The sequence below is a fragment of the Eurosta solidaginis genome, chromosome 4, assembly GCF_040869045.1.
Source record: "Eurosta solidaginis isolate ZX-2024a chromosome 4, ASM4086904v1, whole genome shotgun sequence".
Taxonomy (NCBI): Eukaryota; Metazoa; Arthropoda; class Insecta; order Diptera; family Tephritidae; genus Eurosta; species Eurosta solidaginis.
The window spans coordinates 199,347,454-199,374,316 of record NC_090322.1 but is presented as its reverse complement, the minus strand read 5'-3'; the positions used below and the strand labels follow the sequence as shown (position 1 = coordinate 199,374,316).

The 26,863-nt window shown below is 38.1% G+C and overlaps 3 protein-coding genes across 12 annotated transcripts in view; 1 reads left to right on the top strand and 2 right to left on the bottom strand.

Moving 5' to 3' along the window:
* Nucleotides 1-18,394, bottom strand: part of LOC137250885 (probable ATP-dependent RNA helicase DHX34) — a 35,007-nt gene extending 16,613 nt beyond the window's left edge. For 4 of the 7 annotated variants that reach the window (XM_067784535.1, XM_067784540.1, XM_067784537.1 and 1 more), the window contains exons 1-7: nucleotides 17,499-18,394; nucleotides 16,596-16,959; nucleotides 16,365-16,513; nucleotides 16,073-16,294; nucleotides 4,739-4,936; nucleotides 4,487-4,681; nucleotides 4,285-4,421 (exon numbers count right to left, since the gene is read on the bottom strand). In XM_067784535.1, the coding sequence (XP_067640636.1) occupies nucleotides 4,285-4,421; nucleotides 4,487-4,681; nucleotides 4,739-4,936; nucleotides 16,073-16,294; nucleotides 16,365-16,513; nucleotides 16,596-16,959; nucleotides 17,499-18,266 (2,033 nt within the window). In that variant the 5' untranslated portion in view covers nucleotides 18,267-18,394. The remainder of the gene's footprint in view (nucleotides 1-4,284; nucleotides 4,422-4,486; nucleotides 4,682-4,738; nucleotides 4,937-16,072; nucleotides 16,295-16,364; nucleotides 16,514-16,595; nucleotides 16,960-17,498) is intronic. The other 3 variants (XM_067784536.1, XM_067784539.1, XM_067784538.1) reach the window with 3 other exon arrangements.
* Nucleotides 18,395-19,956: 1,562 nt separating this feature from the next.
* Nucleotides 19,957-22,488, top strand: LOC137248919 (putative nuclease HARBI1). Of its 4 annotated transcripts, XR_010952215.1 has the most exons (6): nucleotides 19,957-20,308; nucleotides 20,470-20,668; nucleotides 20,727-20,917; nucleotides 20,968-21,115; nucleotides 21,187-21,657; nucleotides 22,192-22,488. XR_010952215.1 is itself a non-coding variant. In XM_067779902.1 (5 exons), the coding sequence occupies exons 1-5, from the start codon at nucleotides 20,250-20,252 to the stop codon at nucleotides 21,568-21,570; spliced, it is 960 nt and encodes a 319-aa protein (XP_067636003.1). In that variant the 5' UTR covers nucleotides 19,957-20,249; the 3' UTR covers nucleotides 21,571-22,163. The 4 variants fall into 4 exon arrangements, 3 of the variants coding, with proteins under 3 accessions (XP_067636003.1, XP_067636002.1, XP_067636001.1); XM_067779902.1 differs by lacking the exon at nucleotides 22,192-22,488 and having other exon boundaries at nucleotides 20,491-20,668; nucleotides 21,187-22,163; XM_067779901.1 differs by lacking the exon at nucleotides 22,192-22,488 and having other exon boundaries at nucleotides 20,977-21,115; nucleotides 21,187-22,163.
* LOC137248920 (uncharacterized) lies at nucleotides 21,942-26,782 on the bottom strand. The gene is made up of 3 exons (XM_067779903.1): nucleotides 26,645-26,782; nucleotides 24,391-24,573; nucleotides 21,942-24,323 (listed from the first exon to the last, which is right to left on the bottom strand). Exon 3 carries the CDS (start codon nucleotides 24,315-24,317, stop codon nucleotides 23,865-23,867), a length of 453 nt encoding a protein of 150 aa, XP_067636004.1. The 5' UTR covers nucleotides 24,318-24,323; nucleotides 24,391-24,573; nucleotides 26,645-26,782; the 3' UTR covers nucleotides 21,942-23,864.
* Nucleotides 26,783-26,863: the final 81 nt, after the last annotated feature.

Here is a 26,863-nt window from a genome sequence, read left to right as displayed (position 1 = left end):
AGAAGTCCACTCCAATTATGATTTCATCAACAATACCTGCCACTATAAAATTGTGTAGTACCGTGACGTTCCCAATTGCTACTTCACATTCCACCTCTCCAATTACCTGGGTGTCCTCTCCCGTGGCTGTACGTAATCTTGCTCCAAGCAATGGTCTTATCTTCTTGCTGACTAAATCTGATCGAATGATGGAATGGGATGCACCCGTATCTACAGTCAGTAACCGTTCCTTTCCATCCACATATCCTCCGACAGTAAGATTGCTTGACCTTCTTCCAATTTGCGAGATAGAGATTATGGGGCATTCAATTGAGGGAGCCAGCTGTCGCCCCTTGCGGCTGACTCTCTTTAGTTTAACGATTGAGTGGACTTGGAGATTTGCTCATCTCCTTCAGCTCTGCGTTTACGACCACCCACATTGTTGGAACTGTTAGGGTTGGTGTTGCAATGTCGTGCAATGTGACCTGGGTTGCCGCAATTGAAACGTTTAATAACTCCGGCATTTTTCCTTTGTGATCCCTTCAGTGCTTCCAAAATTGTGTCCTCCCAATCTGGTCTTTTAACTTCCACACGATGAGCTTTGTATGCTGGTTTACTCAATAGTGAGGCAGTTTTCTGCTGATACCGTCTCTGCAAATGTTGGCTTTGGGTTTGCGTATGTGGCTCCCTTCGTTTCGACGTCCCGTATGCCATTTATAAAGCTCTGAATTTTTACTCTTTCGGTGTATTCCACGGGTGCGTCGGCATTCGCCAAATATGCAAGCCTTTCGACATCTGACGCAAACTCCTGCAAAGTCTCATTAGCTTTTTGGTAGCGGTTTTGCGACTCTATTTGGGGTATATGCTTCCTGTGTTCGCTTCCGTATCGCCTCTCTAGAGCGCTCATCAATGTTTCGTAGTTGTTCCGCTCTCCCTCGGGAATAGTCTGTAGGATTTCAGCAGCAGATCCTTTCAATGCCACGAATAGTGCAGCAACTTTATCTTCAGCACTCCAGTTGTTCACTGCTGCGGTCTTCTCAAACTGAATCTTAAACACCTGGAAAGGAACAGACCCGTCAAAGGATGGTGTTTTTACCTTTGCATTACTCGCTGAAACAGCTGGGCGATTTAGTTGTAACTGCTCCATACGACCCTTGAAATCATCGACTACTGCCTGAAATTGAGCGATTTTTGCATCCTGCGCTTCCAGGTTTGATGTTACCCTTCCTTCCTGTGCTTCTAACTGTGAAGACATTTGTGCCACCTGCAATGATAAGCGCTCCTCTTGGATGTTAGGCGTGTCTCCTGCAATTCTATTTGGGATGCCATTTATGTCTTCTGTTCTTCCAGTTGAGTTTCCATCTTGGATGTAGTCTGTGTCGACATTTATTTTACTGTCGATGTTTGTGCAGATATTGCAGCCAAAATCATGTTCAAGTCTGTGCTCGTAACTGTCTGCGATGTTTCGTTTTTCTCTTCAATTTTTGTTGTTGTCTCGTCCCCATCAGGATAAAAGACATACTCATCCACATCAATTCCTTCTGCTTCCATTGCCTCTCGTAGCCGTGCCTGAAGGTCGAGTTTAACGCGGCTTGTATTCAATCCACGGATCTCCAACTCCTTCTTCAGTTGCTGGATCTTCAATTCACTGAAATTTGCCATGTCCTTGTTGTCCTCTGGAATTTATTCAACAATTCCTCTGCTGACACCAATTGTAACGAATTTACTTGCAAATCCTCTTATTTGCCCTTCTGCTAAGTTCGAATCACTAAACTGTTGAATAAATAACTCCAATATTGAATAATGGAAAAAATGGCCTTTATTAAAATACTTCACAATAACACTTATACTTTGCAACTAGCTTGCTTAACAACCAAACTGATTGATAGCTCAAATGAAACTCTTTCAGAATAATACTGCTATTGCTCGCTAGATAGCGTCTTAATCGAAATTGCCCATAGCGCCTCTACCGCTGATGCTTTTATACTCTGTGATTTCCTCGTGGCATCTTCTAGGCGCTTCCAGAATTTTACTTAGTTATAAATTTCTCAGCTACAACTACAGATGTATAATTTTTCATTTGAGTAATACTTGCACAAATTATTGCCCTCTCTTGTGACAACTCAGATAAGATATATGCATGTGTTTGTGCATTGTTTCTCCGCTGCTCGTATACGTACATATGTGTAGACGCAATTATTGATTCCTTTATGTAGTAGATACATAATGATTGATCTATGGATGTGCATGATATCACTGTTTAGCATCGGCTTAGAGTTGGCAGCACCCCTTAGTTTTGCTAATATTCGTAACAATATATATATAGAAGATTTTCTTGAATAATCCAATTTTCATTTAGGATTAAAATTAAACAACAATAGAGAATTATAAAATTTCTAAATATAACAAGAATAATAATTTTTCTTTTAATGATGTTTTTTTTAATATGAATCTTACCAAAGTAACTCAATTAATTAACTTCCTTAATGAAGCAAAAATTGATTTTTAATAAATGATATTATTTCATTTTAACTTGCCAAAGAAATAGAATTTTATTTTTTCCTTTATCATATCCACCTGTTTCCGTGCATTTATCAGATTTTGTTTTATTATATAAATATCATATTTCGATATACATATGTATACATACATATATGCACTTATATTTTTGGAGCTGTTTTCATGAGTTTGGGAATACAAGGAGAACATTTTTTAATATGTATTTATTTATTTACGGTCTTGTAGACCTAGATTAGGTACATGTATGTATGAGATCATTATGTAATACTATTTTTAAATTATTTGTCAAGTTTGAGGAATTACCTGGCAGTGGGATCAAAATTTCCAGCCATTTTATCAAATCTCAAAAAAAATATAACAAGTATGTTTATTTATTTAGTTATTTATTTACTATATTAAAGTCAACACAGACACAAAGCGGTCGACTACTGGATACAAGACACAGTACAAATAATAAGAAAAAACATAAGTGTAAAAACAAAATTTTAAATAAAAAACAAAATTATAAACAATACAATTAATTAATTTAAATTTTAATCAATATCTAAATCAAAATTAATATTGAAATAAAAATTGACATCTTATTAAAAATCTTTGAAAAATATCATGACAGATGTGAGAGTATTTCCTTACGGATAGCAGCAACCGAATATTCAAAACTAGTACAGTTATACAATTCATTATAGCGCGAGCACCAAATGCGAAGAGGGCTTAATTTGCCAAAATTTCGCCAGAGAATGGGTAAATGAAAGAGAGCATAGTGTCTCCAAGTTCTCGCAGGAACAGAAAAATTTAGTCTGCTCACAAGGTCAGTGGAGTCTATCTCTCCGATAATCAGTTTATGAAGGAACATTATCCCGAGTAACGGTCTTGTATTCTCTAAAGTTGGCAAACTAATGAGAAGAAGTCTATTTCTATAAGGCGGGATATAAGAATCTGATTCCCAGTAAAGACCACGTAATGCGAAGATTAGAAACTGCTTCTGTACCGATGCAATTCGATCTATATGATTTTTATATCCCGGAGAGCAAATACAGGATCAATACTCTAGTATTGGGCGTACCAATGATGTGTAAAGGGTATTGGTTAGATAAGGATCGTCAAATTCTTTAGCCCATCTTTTAATAAATCCAAGTACACCCGATGCTTGGTTTATGATAGATGAAATATGCATGTTAAAGCTCAATTTCTCATCAAAAAGAACACCTAGGTCACAAACTACAGATATACGCTCCAAGGAAGCACCATCTAGCACATAGGACTTTAAAACTGGGTGGACTCTATGAAATGTCATTAGTTTACATTTGCAACAGTTCAAAACTAGTAGATTTACTGTACACCATAATTGAAATGAGTCTAAATCGGCCTGAAGTAGATCCAAGCGAGAAGAGTCGGAAGGCAAGTATGTATAGCATAGTTTTACATCATCTGCATACATTAGAGCTCGGGAATACGAAATAACCTTAGGTAAGTCATTTATGAAGAGTGTAAAAAGTAATGGACCCAAATGGCTACCCTGAGGAACACCAGAAGTTATTTCCATCAACTCAGAGAGACTGTTTTTGAACATAACTCGCTGAGTTTTATATACTATAAGTAAATAAACCCTACATTTTCAGAAGAAGAGTTGTTCTTTCTGTCATTAATTACGTTATTCCGCAAAGCCTAAAATCGCATTTTTTTCCAAATGATCAAAACCACTATATTCCGCACATATCTCAAAGAACTTTGTACGATAATTGAATTACTTCTACATTTATAGCTCAAATATTGAAATACACTTACCTTTGTTCTTCGATACCCAATTTGTGACACCATTTTCTCGTATTTTCATTATGCCATTTAAGTTGTAACCACTCGTGATATGCGCGTAATAATGTCAATATGTCACCTTGATCCGATTGCAAGTGCTCACGTTCTTGCTGTGTAACATAGATATGCAAGAATAACAACTGAACAATTATTTATCTTATGAATATTTACTTACCTCACACTTACGATCAGTATAGGCACGATTTGTAAACGGATTCTGTACACTCATTGTTGCAGCCAATGTCAAGATCTTCTCAACATCAGGAAATACACAACCCATAAGCAACATTTTCCCAATTGTTATTTCAACTGGTAAATTTGAAAGTGATTTACCTAATGGTGTAATCTTTTCATCAGCTGATAATGCATTCTAAAACAAATAATACATTTATACATGATTTATTTAAGTAATGTAAAAATTCTCTACATGTTGCTTCAAAGACCATATAGCTCGCTCAATACATTCATCTTCTGGTGATTCAATAAATGGAAATGTGCGCACATTCGGCAAACCCATTGCAACCATTTGTAAAAGTATTGTTTCCAGTGGCACACGGAATATTTCAGGTGTAGGATATGCTTCAAAGGAATCATATTGCTTTTCGGAAAATAGTCGATAACACACCTACGGCATAAAACCAAATTTTGTTTAAATAACAATATATACATATATACTGTAACGAATTTACTGCAAATCCTCTTATTCGCAACCTTCTACTAAGGTTCGTATCGCTAAACTGTTGAAAAAATAACTCCACTATTCAATAATGCAAAATGGCCTTTATTAAAGTTCTTCACAATATAACGTACTTCACAACACTACTGTTGCTCGCCAGGTGGCTTCTTAAATCATACTGATTGTAGCGCCTCTACTGTTGCTGCCTTTTATACTCTCTGATTTCCTCGTTGCATCTTCGAGGCGCTTCCAGAATTTACTTAGTTACTGCTATATAATTATAACTACAGATGTACGTGTATAGCTCTCATATGCTCGTATATTTGTGAGCGACACTTCCACAATTATAATTGCATATCTCAGATAAGATATGTTTGTGCGTTGCTTCTCCGCTGCGTGTACGTACATATGTGTAGACATAATGATTGAATTATTGATGTGCATACAGTCACTGCTTAGGATCGGCTTAGAGATGACAGTACCCCTTAGTGTTTCTAATATTCGTAACACTACCCTCCACCTAAGTCTGATCGTCCCGATCAGACAAATCTCTCGATCTAACCGCTGCTAGCCTCTCCAAATGAACCACCCTCCTATTTCGTGGTTTCCCAATTGTTTGTATGCGGTAGATGACATCACTGATCCTCTTCACAACTCTGTACGGGCCTTCCCAACTGCACCGATATTTGAATGGAACACCTTTCCGCCGGTGAGGGTTGTATAGCAGTACCAAATCTCCCTCCAAGAAACCTTCCGAATTAAAGTTCTTGTCATGCCAGTGTTTCATCTTACTACTCATTACCCTGGGCCTTTCCCTCACATTCTGTTCTTTGGCCAATGAAGAACTACTTCGCAGAGCTTGATCTTGACGGATTGGCTTTGTATCATCAGTATCGTCTTGACGTTTCACAACAGTACTGCGCGCTGGCTTGAAACCACCCTTGCATTCTTTCTGGAAAATTCAGTTGTTTCAGTGCGTCCATTAGGGTTTGTCAATGCCAGTATTTTTCTCGCAGGTGCCTTCGGTTTTGATTTGTTTGGCCCATTCGTTCCATCAACCCTTGCCTTTGACTTTCATGGTCTTTGTCGAGTCTTCTCCACCAGTACTGGATTACTACTGAACCCTTTCGCCAAACTGAAGTTAAGTGGTATATCCTGGTTCTTATAACGCATAATCCTTCTCTGCATGTCGACCTGATGTCATGGTCAACTAAGAAGTTCACTCCCAATATGATTTCATCAATAATCTCCGCTACAACGAATTTGTGTAGAACCATAACCTCCCCAATTAAGACTTCACATACCACTTCTCCCTGCACTTGGTTACACTCGCCAGTAATCGTACGCAATCTTGCTCCAGGTAATGGCTTTACTCTGCTGTTGACCAAATCGGATCGGATTAAAGAATGAGATGCGCCCGTATCTACAGTCAGTACACGCTCCTTGCCATCCACATTTCCTTTGACGGTAAGACTGCTCGATTTCCTTCTAGTTTGCGAGATAGGTATCACACGACATTCAATAGCTGGGGCAAGTTTTCAGTCTTTACATTTGACTCGCTCTTGCTTATCTCCTCCAGCTTTGCATTTACGACCAGCCAAGTTAGAACTACCATGACCGGTGCTGCAATGATGTGCAATGTGACTTGGGTTACCGCACTTGAAACACTTCATAATTCCAGCATTTTTTTGTTGTAATCCCTTCAGTGCTTCGAAAATTGTGTCTACCCAATCTGGCCTTCCACGCGATGAGCTTTGTATGCGGGCTTACTCAAAAGTGACGCTGTTTCCTGAGTCAGTGCATGGGATACAGTTTCAGCAAATGTTGGCTTTGGGTTCGCATATGTAGCTCGTTTCATTTCCATTTATAAAGCTGTGAATTTTAACCCTCTCGGTGTATTCCACGGGTGCGTCTGCATTTGCGAGATGAGCCAATCTTTCAACATTCGACGCAAACTCCTGCAAAGTCTCACTCGCCTTTTGGTAACGATCTTGCAACTCAATTTGATATATCTGTTTCCTATGCTCGCTTCCGTAACGTCTCTCTAGAGCGCTCATCAATGTTTCATAGTTGTTCCGTTCGTACTCTGGAATTGTCTGTAAGATTTCAGCTGCAGGCCCTTGCAATGCCAGGAACAGTGCAGCAACTTTATCTTTAGCAATCCAGTTGTTCACTGCTGACTTCTTCTCAAATTGAAGCTTGAATACCTCGAAAAGAACAGAGCCGTCAAAAGATGGAGTTTTTACCTTCAGATTGCTCGCTGGAACAGCTGGGCGATTTAGTTGTAACTGCTGCATAAGACCTTTCAACGCTTCTATCTCGGCATCAATTTTGTCCTCGAGTTGTAAAATTTTTGCGTCCTGCTCTTCTAGTTTCGCAAAGAGCTGTGATGATACCTGTTCCGAAATTTTTGTCGACATTCCAGATATACGTGCCTCTTGCGCTTCCAGTTGAGATGACATATAGGTCTTCTGTTCTTCCAATTGAGATGAGATTTGCGACGCCATTTCGGAAATGCGTGCCTCGTGTGACTCCAGCTGAGATGCCATTGTCGATGTTTGTGCAGATATTGTGCTCGTCACTGTCTGCGGTGTTTCGTTTTTTTTCTTCCATTTTTTTTGTTGTTTTGTGGCTATCATAATGAAAGACATACTCCTCAGCATTGATTCCTTCAAATACCATAGCTACACTTAGTCGTCTTTGTAGCTGGGATTTATCGCCAAAAACTCGGACTTCCAACTCCTCCTTCAGTTGCTGCATCGTCAATTCACTCAACTTTGCCATGTCCAAGTTGTATTCGAAGTCTGCGGAATTTATTCAACAATTCCTCTTCTGACACCAATTGTAACGAATTTACTGCAAATCCCCTTATTCGCAACCTTCTACTAACGTTCGTATCGCTAATCTGTTGAATAAATAACTCCACTATTCAATAATGCAAAATGGCCTTTATTAAAGTTCTTCTTTATAAAGTTCTTGTAAACACTGCTTTACCTAAGTCGTGCCCAGTAGGGTAGGCCTAAATGCAACCTTGCCACAGTCAGTACGTTCAACCGCTGTCAGCCATATATACTTTAGTACTGTAGCTAACTTAAGATATACTGTCAACCATATATGTTTTAAGAACTGCAGCTAACATAAGATATATCCTGTCTACACTTTGAAAAAGACGCAACGAGTCGTATTGAAATTAAATTAAATCGATTACCATCCAAATATACTTTTACAGTCTTTACATCTCAGAAGTGAAATTCGATTTATTTACACGCCCGCTTCAATAATCCGGAAATTTTTTTCTTGATTTCCAAAGAAAAGCATAAGAAAAATATAAAAATGTCTCAAAGAGCAGAAACACGCGGTGAAATGCTGGCTGAGCTACTGAAGGTGGGTGTTGATCCCCCAGATAGTGCCACCATATCGCAAATTCGCAATTTGTACGAAAACATTTGTGGCCAATCACAAGCAAATACAGGTCAAACTGAGAGTTCTTCGGAAAAGCCTCGTTTCAAGCAATATACTGTACACTACAAAAATATCTCTACCACAGCTGCTGCTATCGAGAACGAGACTGCAACACTCACCAAAGTGCCGGCCGAAACCATCAATAATATGGCTAACGAGGACAATATCATCACCAATGATAAACCTGATGCATCTATCACTGCGGAAACTCCAAATACTGCTGTCCATACCATCACTGGTGCCCATAATGACGCCACCGCTGCTCACCTTGAGGTTGATGAAACTGCTGCTATTACTACTGCTGCCAACACAACTACATTTGCAAACATTGGCTGTTTAGCCGCCGCGGAAAACACTGATGCTACCTATGCGTACAACCCAATTGCTGTCAACTGTGGCTCAGGTACTTCCAATGCGAGCTCTCTGACAATGGAAGCCATATTAGCGGAAAGCGATCGCCTTAGAATGCAAAAAGACCTGATACTTTTGAGGAAGGAGGTGGAATCACTTCAGATTCAGGGGCAGCGAATTTCAGCTGTAGATATGACAACAATTGAGGCCATGGCTGTGAAATATACCGGCGAGGATGGTTATGATGTCCATAAGTGGTTTTGCGATATCGAAGACATGTTCGAGTTGATGCAAATTGATGAGCGCAATAAACTCGTTTGCGTACGTCGTCTTTTAGACGGTACCGCAAAGCTTTTTCCATGTACAATTTCGACTTCTACGTACGGAGTGTTGAAGGGTGCCTTATGTGACGAGTTCGGTCGGAAGCATATCTTATTGGAAGTTTACGAGCAACTAAAAAGCCGAAAACGCAAACCAAATGAAAGTTCTCAGCGTTACTTCGTCGAAATGAGAGTAATCGCTAGCAAGGCGAACATACCAGAGCGCGACGTAGTGGACGCCATCATATCTGGTTTAAATGAAAGGAATTCGCTATTATCAATGCTATACCAAGCGACCACGATGAAGCAGCTGAAGGTACAATACGAACGCTACGACAAACTTCGATAGGTCGCATTTAAACACGATTAAACAACAACAACAACAGGCTGTACCTCGTCGAGTAAAAGTAGATTCTACAGAGGAAGCAATACGGTGTTTCAACTGCTGTCAGCTAGGTCATTACCAATCGAAATGTACGAAGCCAGTAAGGAAACCAGGTTCACGCTTCAAATGTGGGGAGCTTGGGCATTTCCATCAAACATGCCCCAAGAAGAAAGTGGCGGTCGCAGCTATCGATCATATAGATTCAAATGAAGCAGGTTTGGTTGAGGCGGTTGATGTAAGGCAAGTGGTAAGTGTCACTGTTCTAGGTAAACAAAGCGAACGCACTGCTCATATATTTTCTCTTCTCGATTCCGGTAGTCCGAGGAGTTTTACTAAAAGCTCAATTGTACCCTTCAACATGGGCAACCAACTGAAGCCAACCAAGTACCGAGGTGTGGGTAATAAACAAATTTATACATTTGGAGAAGTTATATGTGAAGTTAAATTAATAGGGCAGAAAATTACCCATAGATTTTTAGTTTTGAATGATTCTGATCTCTCTATGCCCGTATTAATTGGGTGAGATCTATTAAACAAATTCCGTATATTTTTATGTAAATTTTAATCTAAAATCCAGTGTTCTAAAGAAATTTTAATGAACATAAAAAATGAAATGAAATTGAACAATATAAATTGTTTTGAAAATAGTGCGCTCGATTTGTTTTGCCTTAAGAAAACTTGTAACTCATGTCCATGGCGTCCGATTGGGGGGTTGTTGGGGTCCACCGACGGTTCGATTCAACCAAGTGATCAAAAGGAGCCGGAAGGGGAAAGTAAATATTCAAAGGAATACACAATGCAGATATGTGGGGTGGAAATATGTAACAAAAACGTTGCTCACCCGGTAGGTACCTGTGTTGGTAACGAGGTTATTGGTGTTGTGTCGCAGGGGGAATCTTCAGACAAACCAGATGTTAGCTCTGAGCTGAATGCACAGCAATCGGATGTATTAAGAAGGGTTATAGTGAGTCAATACTCAAATCCCTCAGCAGAAGTACAGATAGCGCCGCTAGATTATAAAATGAAAATAAACCTAACCGATGATACGCCTATTCATTGTTCTCCAAGGAGACTCCCATTCCGAGAAGGTCGAAGTGCAGGCAATTATTGATAAATTACACTCTGAGGGCGTTATAAGGTATAGCAACGATTATGTATAGATTATAGGTTCCTGAATAAAAAGATCATTCGAGACAATTTTCCTATGCCGCTGATAGAAGATTGTTTGGAGTATTTATCGGGTAAGAAAATCTTCACAGTGTTGGACCTTAAAAGTCGGTTTCACCAGGTTCAAATGGAAAACGATTCCATTAAGTATACGTCTTTTGTGACCCCGGGAGGACAGTACGAGTACATGAAAATCCCGTTCGGCTTGAGAAACGCGCCGGTGGTGTTTCAGCGCTTTGTTTGCGAGATTTTTCGAGATCTATTACAGTCGGGGAAAATAGTTATCTTTATGGATGATATTTTGGTAGCCACATCTGACTTCGAAACCCATGTAGACGTTGTAAATTGTGTGCTAAGACGGTTATACATGCGAGGTCTTGAGTTGAGGATGAAAAAATGTAAATTTGGATATTCGGAAGTAGACTTCCTGGGATATCACGTGAACAGTAAGGGCATCCGACCAAACGATATACATATTGAGAAAATAAAGAATTCCCCAAAGCCACGAAACTTCAAACAGCTCTAACAGTGTCTCGGTCTGTTTTCTTATTTTAGGAAAATTGTTCCGTCCTTTTCTTCAATCGCAAAGCCTCTAACTAACCTGCTCAAAAAGAATACTTCCTTTAATTTTTGTGAGCTGTGTGATAAAGCCTTCGAGTCTCTCAGAAGTTGTTTAATGTCAGCTCTCGTATTGGCTATTTACAACCCCAGTAAAGACACTGAGCTACTCACTGATGCCAGTAAGATAGGATTTGGAGCTGTGCTTATGCAAAAACAAGATGATGGAAAATTTCTTCCCGTGTCATATTTTTCTAAAACAGCTTCAGAGCCAGAGTCAACACTACACAGCCTTGAGTTAGAAACTTTAGCTATTGTTTATTCACTAGAAAGATTTAAGACCGAATTAAAGGGAATTGCCTTTGTCATAGTCACTGATTGCAGTGCTCTCGCTCAGGCAATGGATAAGAAGCAAATAAACCAACGTATTGCCAGATGGTTGTTCCATTTCGAAAACTTTAACTTTAAAATAAAGCATCGTAGTGGCTGTTCAATGGGCCATGTCGATGCTTTAAGCTAATGCCATCTAGTCAGCTCTGAAGAAGTAAATAATACCAACTTAAATATACAGATCACTCAAAATAGAGATAATACGATAAAAACGTTAAGGGAAAGATTAGAGAATGGCCTAGTGCAGCACTACGAGATTAAAGATGGCCTTGTTTTTAAATCCGATCCAAAGTCACCCCATCTTCAGCTATATGTACCTATAGAAATGGAAACCAATATAATCCGATTAATGCATGCAAAAATTGGGCATATGGGCATTGACAAGACAGTATATGAGTTGAAAAAGAATTACTGGTTTCCAAAGCTTAGAAAAAAGGTCAAAAACTACATACGAAATTGTGTTAAGTGCATAGTATTCTCACCGGCGGCCCGATCTAACGAGCATAACTTGTATAACATTCCTAGAACACCAGTTCCTTTCGATACAGTATACATAGACCACTTTGGACCACTTCCCTCAATTCGCACAGTTAGGAAACACATTTTAGTAGTTGTAGACAGTTTAACGAAGTTTATTAAATTATATGGAGTAAAAACCACAAGTACGAAAGAGGTTTGCGCATCTTTGCAAAGGTACTTCGGTAGCTATAGTCGACCCCGGCGTATCATAAGTGATCGGGGAACATGCTTCACGTATAAAGAATTTTCAGAGTTTCTAATTAATAATAATGTGCAGCATGTGAAGGTTGCAGTCGCTTCGCCACAAGCGAACGGACAGGTGGAGTGGGTAAACAGAGTGTTAAAGGCAATGCTGGCGAAACTTACCGAACCAATAGGTCACTCGGATTGGATGAGCAAACTGGTTGAGGTGGAGTATGCTATTAATAATTCTGTTCACTCGTCAACCAAAGAATCACCGAGTACGTTATTGTTTGGAGTGGAACAGAGGGGTAGAATCATCGATGAACTGACAGAACACTTACAAGAAAAGGAGGGTGCAACTGAACCACCAGACTTGGGGAAAATTCGATCAAAAGCATTACAATCTATTGAAAAGTCTCAGGAGTATAGTCAAAAGTATTTTCTAAAACATAGCTTCCCAGCGAAAGTTTTCAAGGTGGGGGATTACGTTCATGAAAAATTTGGACACCACTGCGGGGACTAATAAAAAATGTATCCCCAAGTACAAGGGTCCCTATGAAATAAGCAAAACATTGCCAAACGATCGATACGTTCTGAAGGACATAGAAAATTTCCAGGTCACGCAAATGCCTTATAATGGTGTGGTTGAATCGAATCGTTTACGTAGGTGGATAACACCGGAGGCCTTGTCGGATCCTCTAACTTAGAGAGAGAGAATGGTGACACTAAGGAAGTGCCAAAAGATACCCGATCGAGTCGATCGGAATGTCAGGAAGGCCAAGCTGTAAACACTGCTTTACCCAAGTCGTGCCCAGTAGGGTAGGCCTAAATGCAACCTTGCCACAGTCAGTACGTTCAACCGCTGTCAGCCATAATGTTTTAAGAACTGCAGCTAACATATATGTTTTAAGAACTGCAGCTAACATAAGATATATCCTGTCTAGACTTTGAAAAATACGCAACGCGTCGTATTGAAATTAAATTAAATCGATTACCATCCAAATATACTTTTACAGTATATGTTTTCAAAGGCCCAAACGAGTGCAGTGCAATGTAACTACGCCATAGAGTAGGAAAGATCACTTTTTATCGTTATGTTTTTCAGCATAGTTAAAAAAAATCTCTCCACAGTCCACATGATCTACTATATAGTTGGTAAAAGTAATGTTTCTCTCAATACCTTGCTATCGTTTTATGTTGTTTGGTAAGACGTTGGTCAAAGAGAAAAGCATAATACAGAGGATTCAACCGATGTGTTAGTTGGTGTGAGACAGTGAATAGGAAATACGCTCACATCATGCTCTTTGGTTCCTTCTATTTGTTCTCTACGTTGCTTTATTCCTACGTTATTAACGAAGTATATGTAGAAGAATGTGCTTTATATATAAGTGGAGTAGATACAAGTAAAAAATATAGGTGCTTATTTTAAGTGGGTGTTTAAACTGTGGTATATAAGTTGCCTAGCGTATAACCCTGCTACTTTATCTATTAAAAATTGAAACGATCAAAAGGCAAGGCTAAACTAAGCCGACCTTAACTGCAGCTTAAATTCACAAAGAAAATTTAGGCAAAAATTTTGCCTTCAATGTGGCTAATTAGAAGTAGTTGTCTTAGAGAAAAATTTGATAAATACTTAGCGTTATGGTAAAACTATTAAGGGGGATGATAAACAGTCCATTTCTGCTTGGCGAGGTGATGTTTAATGTCCCTTTTAGACCCTTTCGGTATTTCCAACCGCTATATTTAAATACATGTAGATCGAACTTTCAAATGAATGAACCTCTTCGTTGTCTGTGTCAAGATTTCAATAATCACTGTAATAATATTGATACTTGCGACACACTTTGCAGTATAAAAAAATATATACTCACTGCCTTGAACTCATAACTGTTTCAAAATCACATGTTAAACTAAATCTGTTACCTGCTCCAGTTACTTTGGGCGGGTGGCTTGGAATCACGTCCTTACCAACCTCCCACACATTGCAGCCCTACTCATTGTGTGTTAAATATACATCAGCTGCTCGAAATCACGTCCGTTCTGACAGCACTAATAATCAATAATTACTTTGGGCGGGTGGCTTGGAATCACGTCCTTTCCAACCTCCCACACATCGCAGCCCTACTAATTGTATGTTAAATATACATCAGCTGCTCGAAATTACGTCCATTCCGACAGCACTAATAATCAATAAATACTTTGGGCGGGTGGCTTGGAATCACGTCCTTACCAACCTCCCACACATCACAGCCCTACTCATTGTGTGTTAAATATACATCAGCTGCTGGAAATCACGTCCATTCCGACAGCACTAATAATCAATAATTACTTTGGGCGGGTGGCTTGGAATCACGTCCTTTCCAACCTCCCACACATCGCAGCCCTACTAATTGTGTGTTAAATATACATCAGCTGCTCGAAATCACGTCCATTCCGACAGCACTGATAATCAATTCCGTTGCTCGGCATCACAGTCCATCCCGACAACGGATTCAATAATATATATATATACATATTTTATAATATAATTTTGCTCACTATGTATGCTTGTTAATTTTACACTGTAATCCGCATTTTTATTCATTCATTCATTCATATTTAGTCCGATTAATTGTAAAATTTGTAGACTAACAAATAAATAAATAAATAAAGTACGATATAAATATATTCACAATTACCTTGGTAGTATGGTTTCATTTGACTTGAAAAAAGTTTCATTTGAAATGAAAAAAGTTTCATTTAAAATGAAAAAAGTTTCATTTGACCTGAAAATGCTATATAAGGAATGCTTTGAAGAAAAATTAACGAAATCGGTTATAGACCACGCCCACTTTTATATAAAAGATTTTTAAAAGGGTCGTGGACGAATAAAATAAGCTATATCATTGCAAAAAAGAGCTTTATATCAATGGTATTTCATTTCCCAAGTGGATTTATAGCAATAGGACAAACATTAAATTAAAAAAATGGGCGTGGCACCGCCCATTTTATGACTAAGCAGTTTTCTATGTTTCGGGAGCCATAACTCGAAGAAAAATTAACGGATCGTAATAAAATTGGGTACACAAATGTCCCCTATAGCAGGAAATATTTCTAGAAAAAATGGACGAGATCGGTTAAAGACCACGCCCACTTTTATGTAACAGATTTTTAAAAGAGTTGTAGACGAAAATAAAAAGCCATATCTTTGAGAAAAACAGCTTTGTATCAATAGAATTTTACTTTCTAAATTGAATTATAACATCAAATTGGAAAACACTAAAATTTTTGAAAATGGGTGTGGCACCGCCCCTTTTATGACTAAGCAATTTTCTATGTTTCGGGAGCCATAGCTCGAAGAAAAATTAACATATCGTAATGAAATTGTGTATACATATTTTCCTTATAGCAGAAAATATTTCTAGTAAAAATGGGCGGGATCGGTTAAAGACCACGGCAACTTAGATATAAAACGTAGACTAGAATAATAAGCTTTAACTTAGCGAAAAATAGTATTGAATCAATGATATTTCACTTATCAAGTTTTATTGTAAGAGGAAATGGGGAGACATTTTTTTTTAAACGGGCGGTGCCACGTGTTATATAGAAAAGTAATTTATCTGAAATGAAATTTACAATTGAAGCTCACGCTGAGTATATATATTGTTCGGTTACACCCGAACTTTGACACCTTTTCCTGTTCAACATAGATTTCAAGTCCGTAACAGGAACATCTTTCTAAGCTTAAAATGTTAGTTTCTCTTAACTTACACCAGGTCCAGTACGGCCAGCTCGACCTTTACGCTGCTCTGCTGATGATTTCGATACCCAAAATTCTTTCAATCTCTGCCCTTTACATGCAGCATCATAGCTCATTTCCTTTACTTTGCCGGAATCGATAACAAAGCGTACTCCATCAACGGTGAGGGAAGTTTCAGCTATATTTGTTGATACAATGCATTTACGCATGCCATCAGGTGCATAATCAAATACCTAATGTATGTATGTGTATAAAACAAATATATTTGGTTGAAATGCTTATTTAGTTAGTAATTATGCATACTTTGTCTTGGTCAGCTAGCGCTAAACCACTGTGTAAGGGTAAAATAAACCAATGTGCATTTAGATCGGCATAATCCTTGGCTGCATCGCAGACAGTTGTAATTTCGTTAACGCCGCTAACAAATATTAGCACATCGCCGCCTTCAGTTACTGTATTTTTTTTTTTTTTTTTTTTTTGAAATTGAATATAAATGGATTTAATTAGCAACTATGTGATTTTTTTTTCTCTTACTTGGATATTTTTGATCGATTAAACTTAATACTTGTACATATGGCGCTGGATCAAGACGATTCAAAGTCTTGCTTTTACTGCTACTAGCGCCACTTTTTAGTTCCAAACTGGGTGGTGGCATAAAAATGGTTTTAATTGGATACAACCTTCCAGGTACCTCTATTAGAGTAGCACCTTCGTTTACGAAATAATTGTGAAATAGCTCAACATTAATTGTGGCTGACATTAGAATTAACTTTAAATCCGGTTTTGCATGTAGCAAGCATTTTGTGACTCCTAACAAAAAGTCGCCGAATAGATTACGCTCATGTATCTCGTCCAATATGAGTACATCGTATTGCTCTAAATTTGCTTCCACTGCCAACTAAAAGAAATTTGTACTGTTAATCATAGTATTTAAAGTTCTGCCTGTGATTTGACCATTCACACTCAACGCCTCATTTACGCGATATTTATACTGTTTTTGTTGTTGCAGCGATAAGGACACTTTCCGAAGGCCTTGGGGAGTGTTATCGAGTTGATGGTCCTTTGCCGGATGCAGATCCGGTACGTTCCGGTACCAAGCCCGACCATTTCGGGAACGATTTGTTATGACCACATGCGACAACAACACAACAACAACAACCACATGCGACCTCCTAGGCCATCCCGTCCTCCCACCCCCTAGATCCATGAGGAGTTCGGGGTCGCGGGAGCCTCGGCTGTTAATAAAACAGGATTCGCCACGGATAGGTGAGGTTGACAATTGGGTTTGGAGAAGCTATGTATTGCGCTGGCAACCTGAAAGGGCTGCGCTACACAAACCCCTTGAATCCGATATTTTATTCGCCTCTTACGATAGGCATACCTACCGCGGGTATATTCTAACATCCTAGCCCGATAGCGGACCATATTAATACTCACTTGTCGCAACAATAGACCTTCCGTAATAAATACTATATTTGTATTTTTCGTTTTGTTCTTTTCAAATCTTATTTGAAAACCAACTTTACCACCATAATCATCAAGCATCTCGTGAGCCACACGTTTAGATAGTGAAACACATGCTAAACGTCTCGGTTGAGTGCAAGCTATACTACGATATCCAAACTCATATAAATATTGCGGTACTTGTGTAGATTTTCCACAACCAGTGTCACCAGCAATTATAAGTACACGTGTCTGCGCTAATTCATCTTTTATTTTCTGTTTGAAACGTGCAATTGGCAATTCGCTTTGTGCTTTCCGCAGATTCATAATTTTTGCAAATTTCTCCTTTTGCTTGAAATCCAAATATGTAAGTATAATTTCTCTAAACTGCCGCGCTTTTAGTTTAGTAAATATTTTTTCATCCCTATTTGGGCATCCTCGCTTTAGGTCTTCCCAATCGGAACCACGTTCTAATTGCAAAGCTAAATATTTGCGTTTGTGATAAGGCTCTAAGTGTTTCAATTCATTACTACGTAAAGCGCTTCCAAGTATTGGTTGTCCTGCACTGCGTAACATATTTTCATATTTATTAACGAATTTCCAAAAATCTGTCTCATCTTCCACGAGGGAAGCGCAATGTTTATCATCACCTTGTAGCAAATGTCTAAAGCTGGATTTGTGATCACAAAAGGAAAAGTTTATCAAATTTGTTTCCTCTGGTGGAGACTTGGATCTTTTCAAGGATTTGTGTGATCTGGACATTTTCTGTTCCTTTTAAAACAACACCAAGAGTTTATTTAATTAGGCATTTCCGTCGGATTACACTTATTATTATTTTCTTTTTTTTTTTGAAATTTGAACAGCTGGTGGTTTGTTCTAGAGCTGCCAAACTTTCGATCACTGTCGATAGTTTTTGTCACAGCGTCGATTCTTTCACTATTGATGGATATCGCTGGAATCAATTTTATTTAATTAAATTTTTTTAAAAACCCATGCTTAATTTGGTAACGTTTTACAAGGCGGTACACCACCTAATTTTTATCAAAGGTGGTATCCAAAGTCGCGTCTCGACCTCCGTTTTAAGAATCCGAAAGCGGAAATCAAAAATTTTATTTCCGTCGAAAGTTATTTACAAAAAACCGTAAATTGACCCCGAGAGGGTCTGAAATATGGGGCCCGATCCATAGATTTTTTGTATAGAACACCTTTCTGCGTTGGCGGCCTTCCGCCGGTCTTATAAAAAATTACCCTGGATGGGTCCGACACCAGTTTGGGGATCAAAACTAAATGCGCGCAGAACACCTTTCTGCATTAGTGTGTGTGTGTGTACAACAAATCTGGCAAAAAACAACAACCACGTGAAAAGTTGTTCCGATGTTTGCTTATATCTTTTGGCAGAAATAAAAATTTAAATTTTCGCTTTCGGATTCTAAAAACGGAGGTCGAGACGCGTCTTTTGTTACAACCTCTGATAATATTTATAAAAATTAGGTGGTGCACCGTCTTGTAAAACGTTACCCTTACTTTTCATTAGGTCAAAGTGACTGGCGGCAAAAACTGCCTCCATTGCCGACTACCCTTCAAAAAACGCGAGTACTCTATAAATAATGTAAGGAATACTCCTTTGGGAGTTTAGGACTTCTCCAAATCTAATCTGTATTCATACAAAAATGTACTCCAATTAACATTGCGATCATAGTGTACAAGTACAAGTGTGTTGACTTATCTGTCAAGCATTCTGACAGGCACTCGCTGGCTTCGGAATGACAGCGAATTCAAAATGGATACCATTACCGAATGCTCCGAATGATTGAAAAATTGAAAAAGTCGAGACGATTGGTAGGCAAAAATGTTGTCGTTGAGACCAAAAATGCGACTCTAGACCTGAGATTTCCATCAGGTGAGCGAGGCTGTTTGTAGTTTTGACGTTTATCGCTTAGTTGACACACTTGGTATAGGTACACTATGATTGCGATGTCCTAGAAGAGGAGTAGGTGATCCCACTCTCGCTTTGTTTGTGAGTATTCCATAGAGTACATACGTGAGAGTACTTTCCAAAGTACTTTCACTGTAGTACTCCATGGAGCACCCACAGAGGATCATATGCCAAAGTACTAATGAGGAATTGTGTCGGAAAGAATTATCGAAGTGAATTGAATTTAAAATGAAAGTAAATGAAGAGGGGCAATACAACTTTTATATTTTATACTACGAATATTCTTATGTTATTTAGCATTTGCGTGAATAAAGAAACTAATATTTCTCTATACATACTATAGTATATATACATAAAACCAGTGCGCTGTTGCATTTTATCAGAGTTGCCAAAGTAAAATTTTATTATTAGTAATTTGCATGCAATATTTTACTTTTGGAAACTGTTCGATCGTCATCGTGTCGTGATCACTGTTGTTAAAAAACGAGCAATGATCGGCTGATGGTGGTCCGCAAAAGCATTACAAAGGAGTATTGTTAGAGTACTCCAACATGAAGAAAATGGAACACGTAATCCAACAATTTTGCAGGGTAGTCAGTTGGGGTTACATGCGTTTCCACTATTAGGTAAATTCTGTAAGCTGTCTCTAGTTACTAATTAGTATATTCTTGTAGGGTAATAGAGACATTTCGTGGTCAAGTTTAGTTTTGAGACAATCTGGTATTCAGCAAACTGTCTCTCATCTCAAGTCTCAAAAAAAGAGTCACTATTTTGTGAGCTGGTTTAAAGTCGATCACAAAAACCAAAACATGGAGGAAGAAATATATATTTTGTGTCTAACTTTACAAAAACGTAAAAATGAGGAAAGGTAATAGTGTTAAAGCGTAAAAAACTTTTGTAATTAATAGTGTTTTATTGATAAACCATAGTTTACAAAAGTTTTGGTGAAACTAGTAACTTGTTTATGCTATTATTCATTGCCAAAACTTTTGTTTACAAAAACTATTAATTAAAACATTATTTTTAAAGTTCTGGTTGTTTGCGATGCAGAAATTTCCGCAGGCTTAAGCTGGCTAGTTTGCGGGACACGGAAGACCCTTTTTTGCTGCAGGAAGAAACTTTCCAGAGGTTTTTGCGATTTCCCAAGACGCTGTGCTGGGAACTTATTCAAGAGTTAAAGCCGCATGACAACTATGTGCGGAACTCGAGAATTCCGTTTGAGATACAAGTAAGGAAATATCTTGTATAAAACGTATGCACATCACTTAAAACTTTGTTCTTTTCAGTTTATTTCAGTACTTTATTTCCTAGCCAATGGTTCATACCAAAGCTGCGTTGGAAACAGCGATTTTGTAGCTGTTAGCCAATCTTCCGTTTCCAGGAACATCAAAGATATTTGTAGGCTAGTTTTTGAGCATAAAAATGCTGAAATTAGTTTCCCAAACACGGCTGAGCATTACAACAGCATTAAAAGAGGGTAATTTGGGTTTAACATTTACAGGATTAACTTAATTCAAGCTTTTTTAGTTTTTATAGCAAATTTGGAATTAAAGGCGTAATAGGTGCTATTGACTGCACACATGTTGCCATAATTGCGCCGTCGTCTTCGACTGTTGGTGTAGTGCCTCACGATTACATGAACAGGAAGGGTTACTACAGCGTGAACGTTGAAGCTGTAAGTATACAAAATGCATGCTTCCACAAAAACACGTTGAAGTATTTACAATTAAATAACGTCATTCATAGATTTGCGATGAGGAGCTTATTTTCCGCCATGTTAACGCGCGATTTCCTGGCTCATGCCACGACGGCGGTAAATGGACGACATCGCCAGTACGTATTAAGCTCATAAGGGAGCATGTTGCGGGGTCCTACACATGGCTCTTGGGGGACTCAGGCTACCCATTGGAACCGTGGCTGCTTACTCCAACCCCTTCGTCAGACAATGAAGAACGGTATAACAAGGTACACGTCAAAACAAGAAACCCAGTAGAGCGAGCCTATGGGGTACTAAAGTCACGCTTTAGGTGCTTGTCCAAAGAGCGCGTTCGCTATATTGCACAACGTTCTAATAAAACGTGGCATTACTCTGTCAGAGGATGTAATGGCAGAAAGCACAGCTCCTGGTGATGCAGGCACGGCCACTTCATTTGCATCGACGGAGTATTACGCCGAAGGTAGAAGGGCACGTCAGAGCTGCCTAAACGCTCTGGGGATGTAAGTCGTAGCCACTACCCATTAACTTTCCTATGACACCGCTGTAGAAAAATTCATGCATGTTTTCGTTCACAAAGTAATTTTTGGCAATGTAAGCTATGAACGAAAACAGGCATGAATTTTTCTACAGCGATGTCATACGAAAGTAATGCATATGACATAAAACTTACAGCATACATTACATTTTATATATTCGCTTGCTTTTTCAAAGATATTTTCATTGATTACTGCTTCATGCTTCTTTTCATTGATGAAAAAGGTAATGCATTACCCACTTTCCCACTGGGTGGCTTATAAGAATACATTTTGAAAAAAAGTTAAACGTAATAACTTTGGTATAGCTTACAAATTTGTATATTTTCAATGAAATAGAAAAATAAAATAAAATGTTTTTGAAAACAGCTTTATTATTCATAGCTTTAAAGTTTAAACATTTCAATTCCATTTTTGATAAATATTATATTATATAATAGATAAATATTATATTATTAAACATAGTCACTTATTGTTTTAATTGTCTTATTACTTATCCAGGTTCCGAAAATGGTCTCACACTGTAGCCGAAATATTGACCGAATAAAATTAGAGTATAAAACTTAACTAAGTTTTTGTTTCAAAATATTGGCCTAAAGCTCAACAAAAACTCAACAGGTTATTTCAATTCAATAGTAATATCTTAACTACATAAAGAAAACAAATGGCTTCAAGCCATTAAACATTTCATTTTGATACAGGAAACACCGGGTTCATCTACTATTATTTTTAGCGTAGAGTATGTAATACTTCTTTTATATTGCTAAAAAGCACATAGTATATCAAAGTACAGAAATAGAAAACAATACAATAACAAATTCACAACCGGTATATAAAATGACAGTTTTTAAAAAATCCTTGATGAAAAAAAAATTGCATACATATGATATCAAAAATACCTAAATGAATAAAAATATATTCAGGGGATTCATTTCAACTTATAAAAGTCACTTCATAGAAGTTTACACACTTTATACTGTTTATAAGCTTTACAAGCTTGTTCTACGCTTATATGAATCCGCTGATATAAAAAACTGACAGTCGCTTACAATATTCAATGTATATGTATTGTCATGTTGTAATTTTGCTTATACTTCCGTTTCAATTTTCATTTTTGTCTAAATTAATTGCAAGTTAATAGCCGTATAAATCTACGCTCGATATTTTTTTCAATGTAAAAAACATTTTGAACGTAAATTTACACGGCTATTAACTTGAAATTAATTAAGACAAAAATGAAAATTGAAACGGAAGTATAGGCAAAATTAAAAAAATACGAGTGACCTTATAATTATCTAACGGCGTATAGAAATATTACGTATATTAAAAACAGAAATGGCTTCAAGCCTTACGATCATTAAAAAAAATAATAATAATAATTAGAGGTACTAAGCAGTCTTATATTTAATATGCATGTGCAAAGTGCTCATGTGATTATATACAAAATTTAAAACTATTTTATTCGTAACATACAGCATATCACGAAAGTCTAATTCGCTTGAATATTTCGCTATTTTTTTATGAAAATATACGTAAAAATACATTATAAATAAATAAAATAAATTAAATAATAAATAAATAAAAAATTTAAGCTTCAGGTAATATGGTTAGCGGCGTAAGAGTAGTATTTTCTTGTACTAGAATTCAATGAGCTACAAATCTACTTGTATTGTATTTTCAGGTACATTTTCATAAAAAATTTTGAGAAATTATTTAAAAAGAAGTCATTTTTGGTAATTTAACAAAAGTAATTACCGAAAATAAATATTGGCACACCTTATTTTTGCAATTTTCACTAATTTCTTCTTCAGTAAAATTATTTTAAATAATTTTGTTAAAAACTGTGTATTAAGATTCAATACAAAAACTATAAACTTTGTTTTAAAATTGTTTTCCAAACTTTTTTCTCAGACTTTCTTAAAATTTGTTCTCAGAATTTTCAGAATTGTTTGGCGTATGTAGTTTTGCAGCCCATTTAAGTTTTTTGTGTCTTAGAATTTAATGCGTTACAAAACTGCATACCCAAAAAATTTGACGAATTTTGCAAACATTTTTTAAACAAAGTTTATAGTTTTTGCAATGAGTCTTAATATATAGCTTCCTAAAAAATTATTCAAAATAATTTTATTGAGGAAGAAATTAGTGAAAATTGCAAAAATAAGGTGTGCCAATATTTATTTTCGGCACTGTACACATAGTATTTTACGAAGAACATAATTTTCTATTTTGTACGTATTGGTGCGGACGGTTGGTATTTTCGTTCCAGTTTGATTATCGTCAATCCATTTCACTTCATCCCTAGTTGTTGATTTGGGATCACGTAAGGGCAATACTGCATTGGCCATGTTGTTCATGGCAGCGCAAAACTCTGTCATGCAGTTCAGTGACTCTTGCCGAAATAGTTGTTCCGCTTTATTTCTTTGTTGAATACTTTCCATCATCTTAGAAAACATCTCTTCAGAAGTTGACGATGATTTGTTGCGGCAACGTGAAGTGGTCGGAGTCCCAACAATGGAGTCATGTACTTCACCCGGTGGACTAAAAGGGTGACATGATGGAGACGGGGTCTCAATAATGGGTTCATCGAACTGAACCGGTGGACTGAGAGGATCGCATGTAATTACCATTTCAGTCTAAAAAAAAATCAAGGAAGAATGTTAGTTTTTTATACATATACATTTTATGGGAGTAAAGTCGTACCTCTGCACCAATAGTTGGTACGCCTGGTTCCCCAATTACTACCGTGGTACCGATGGCATTTAATGCCCTCTGCTCACTCTCCAAAACATCTTCTTCTACCAACGGTCCTCCTCCCGTTACCAAGCGATTGGCTACGTTTTTCCTCGCCCTGGATCGCAACTGGTTTTTCCAATGATTAAGAGACTGAAATAAAAATGATTTGAATAGGACTAATTTTACTGTATATTTTAAGGGGTTTTTATATTTTTCAAGTTCTAAGCCTTCAATCGGCTGCATGTTAAAGTGCAGGAAGATAACATCACAATGGGGATTGTACGAGGCCACGAAATCAGGGGACAGGGACACGCCGCAGGGAGGGGAGCTATCACCTCTGCTACCCCAGCGGGTTAGGGGGTCAGAATATACCCGCGGTAGGTATGCCTGTCGTAAGAGGCGACTAAAATACCAGATTCAAGGGGCTGTGTAGCGCAACTCTTCAGGCAAAGGACCATCACATCGATAACACTCCCCAAAGCCTTCTGGGAGCAACCATATCGCTACAACAACAACAACAACATCACCTCTGCTGTGGACGCTGGTCATCAACCAAATGGTCAGGCGATTCGATGAGGGACCCGTAAAACTTACGGCTTACGCAGATGACGTTGCAATTGTCATAAGTGGAAAGTGCCTTCCAACGATTAGTTCTTTGATGGATCGGGCGCTTCGGGATATTTATACCTGGGCATCTAATGTCGGGTTGAAAGTCAATGCGGAGAAGACGGATAAGGTCTTGTTTACAAAGAGGTACAAGGTCCCAAATTGGCCCAGGCCTAAGTTAGGATTACAGGAGAAACCTTGCACAAAATATCTTGGAATCATCCTAGACAGTAAGCTGTCATGGAAGCTCAACGTGGAGGAGAGTGTGAAGAAGGCCTCAACGGCACTTTATGCATGTAAAAGAATGCTGGGGTATACGTGGTTTTTACAGCGATTGTAAGCCCTATTCTATGCTATGGAGTTCTTGTTTGGTGGAAAACCACACAAAAAACAACAGAACTCAAAAAATTAGAAGGGTATGCATACTATCGATGCTTAGCATTACGGGATCCCTGAAAACAACTCCGACGGCTGCGCTGTATGCCCTTCTGCACATTCCACCTGTAGACCTGGTAGCAAAGAACATAGCATTAACAACTGTAGCGTCATCAGTCATAAGACGAACAGACTACCTGATTCCCTATCTGCGCTTCGAGGGCGATCTTAAGGCCACAATAGAGGTGGACGGTTGGCGCAAGGGTGCTCAAATGGCGGACGAGGCGATACATGTGTACACAGATGGGTCCAAAGTATTGGAAGGAGTAGGGTCTGCGGTATACTGTGCTGATCCGGAAATAAACAGGTGCTACAGGCCGCCGGATTACTGTAGCGTTTTCAAAGTAGAAATATTAGCCGTAACCAAAGCAGTACAAACACTGGAAGAGAATAGCTTAAGCTGCAACCGTGTTAACTTTTATATTGACAGTCAAGCAGCAATTAAGGCAATAATCTCACATAGCACATCATCTAAATGCGTGTTAGAGTGTAAGCAGTCTCTGGAGAGAATCGGGACAGGGAGAAGCATACATCTATATTGGGTCACAGGGCATATGGGAATAGATGGGAATGAAAAAGCGGATGAATTAGCTAAAAAGGGCGCATCCATTGAAGCTTGCTCCGCAGATGTCCCAATTAGACTTGGCGAAATTAAGCGAAGGATTTCCGTAATATGCATAGCACAACAACAGCATTAAATGTCATAGCCTCAGTATTTCTATGCATGTGGGTCTACAGTACACGCATGATTTACAGGAAAGTTTCCGGTAATTATATATATATAAGTGTTAAAACACGTCGAAAAAGGTATCAAAATATGCGTTTTGCCCTCGATGTCAATAGTCCGAAAGTGAAGATTCGTTTGTTTATTTCTGTCTAGAGATATTTGCAATGGAAGTTGACAATTTTCTGTCATTTCCAATTTTGTGTCAATTTCTTATTGGTGCCATCACACAAAAAGGTCTTTCGCATAAATTTTTTTTGCCAATAACTCTTCACTAAAAGAAAAATTACTTCCGCTTTTTGATTAATGATATCGAGGCCAAAACGCGTCTTTTGATGCCCCTCTCAACGTTTCCGGTCGTGCTTTAGCAGTTGCAAGCTGTATTATACAATTAGCTACAAGACATTCATATGTTCATTTTATTTTTCACTATTTCATAATTATATAGCAACTTACCTCTTTCCATTTCGCCGGAGTCCGCGTCGGTCCTCTTAGTGCGTTAAGGTGCTCTGCCAATTCCGCCCACAGCTCCTCTATTCTCTTAGGATTCGTGGGGTCGTTTTTTTTTTTTGCCTTATACGGGGGTGGCTTTGGACAAATAGCAGTCTATTTGTTCCTTACTTGTCCGATACTGTTTATCCATAACTGTAAAATAATTTATATTATTTATTTGCA

Coding starts and splice junctions, on each gene's coding strand:
- LOC137248920 (XM_067779903.1), bottom strand. CDS start 24,317: ATGGTAATTACATGCGATCCTCTCAGTCCACCGGTTCAGTTCGATGAA.
- LOC137248919 (XM_067779900.1), top strand. CDS start 20,250: ATGGAGGAAGAAATATATATTTTGTGTCTAACTTTACAAAAACGTAAA. Junction 20,669..20,726: donor GAATTCCGTTTGAGATACAA/GTAAGGAAATAT, acceptor TGTTCTTTTCAG/TTTATTTCAGTACTTTATTT. Junction 20,918..20,967: donor TACAACAGCATTAAAAGAGG/GTAATTTGGGTT, acceptor AAGCTTTTTTAG/TTTTTATAGCAAATTTGGAA.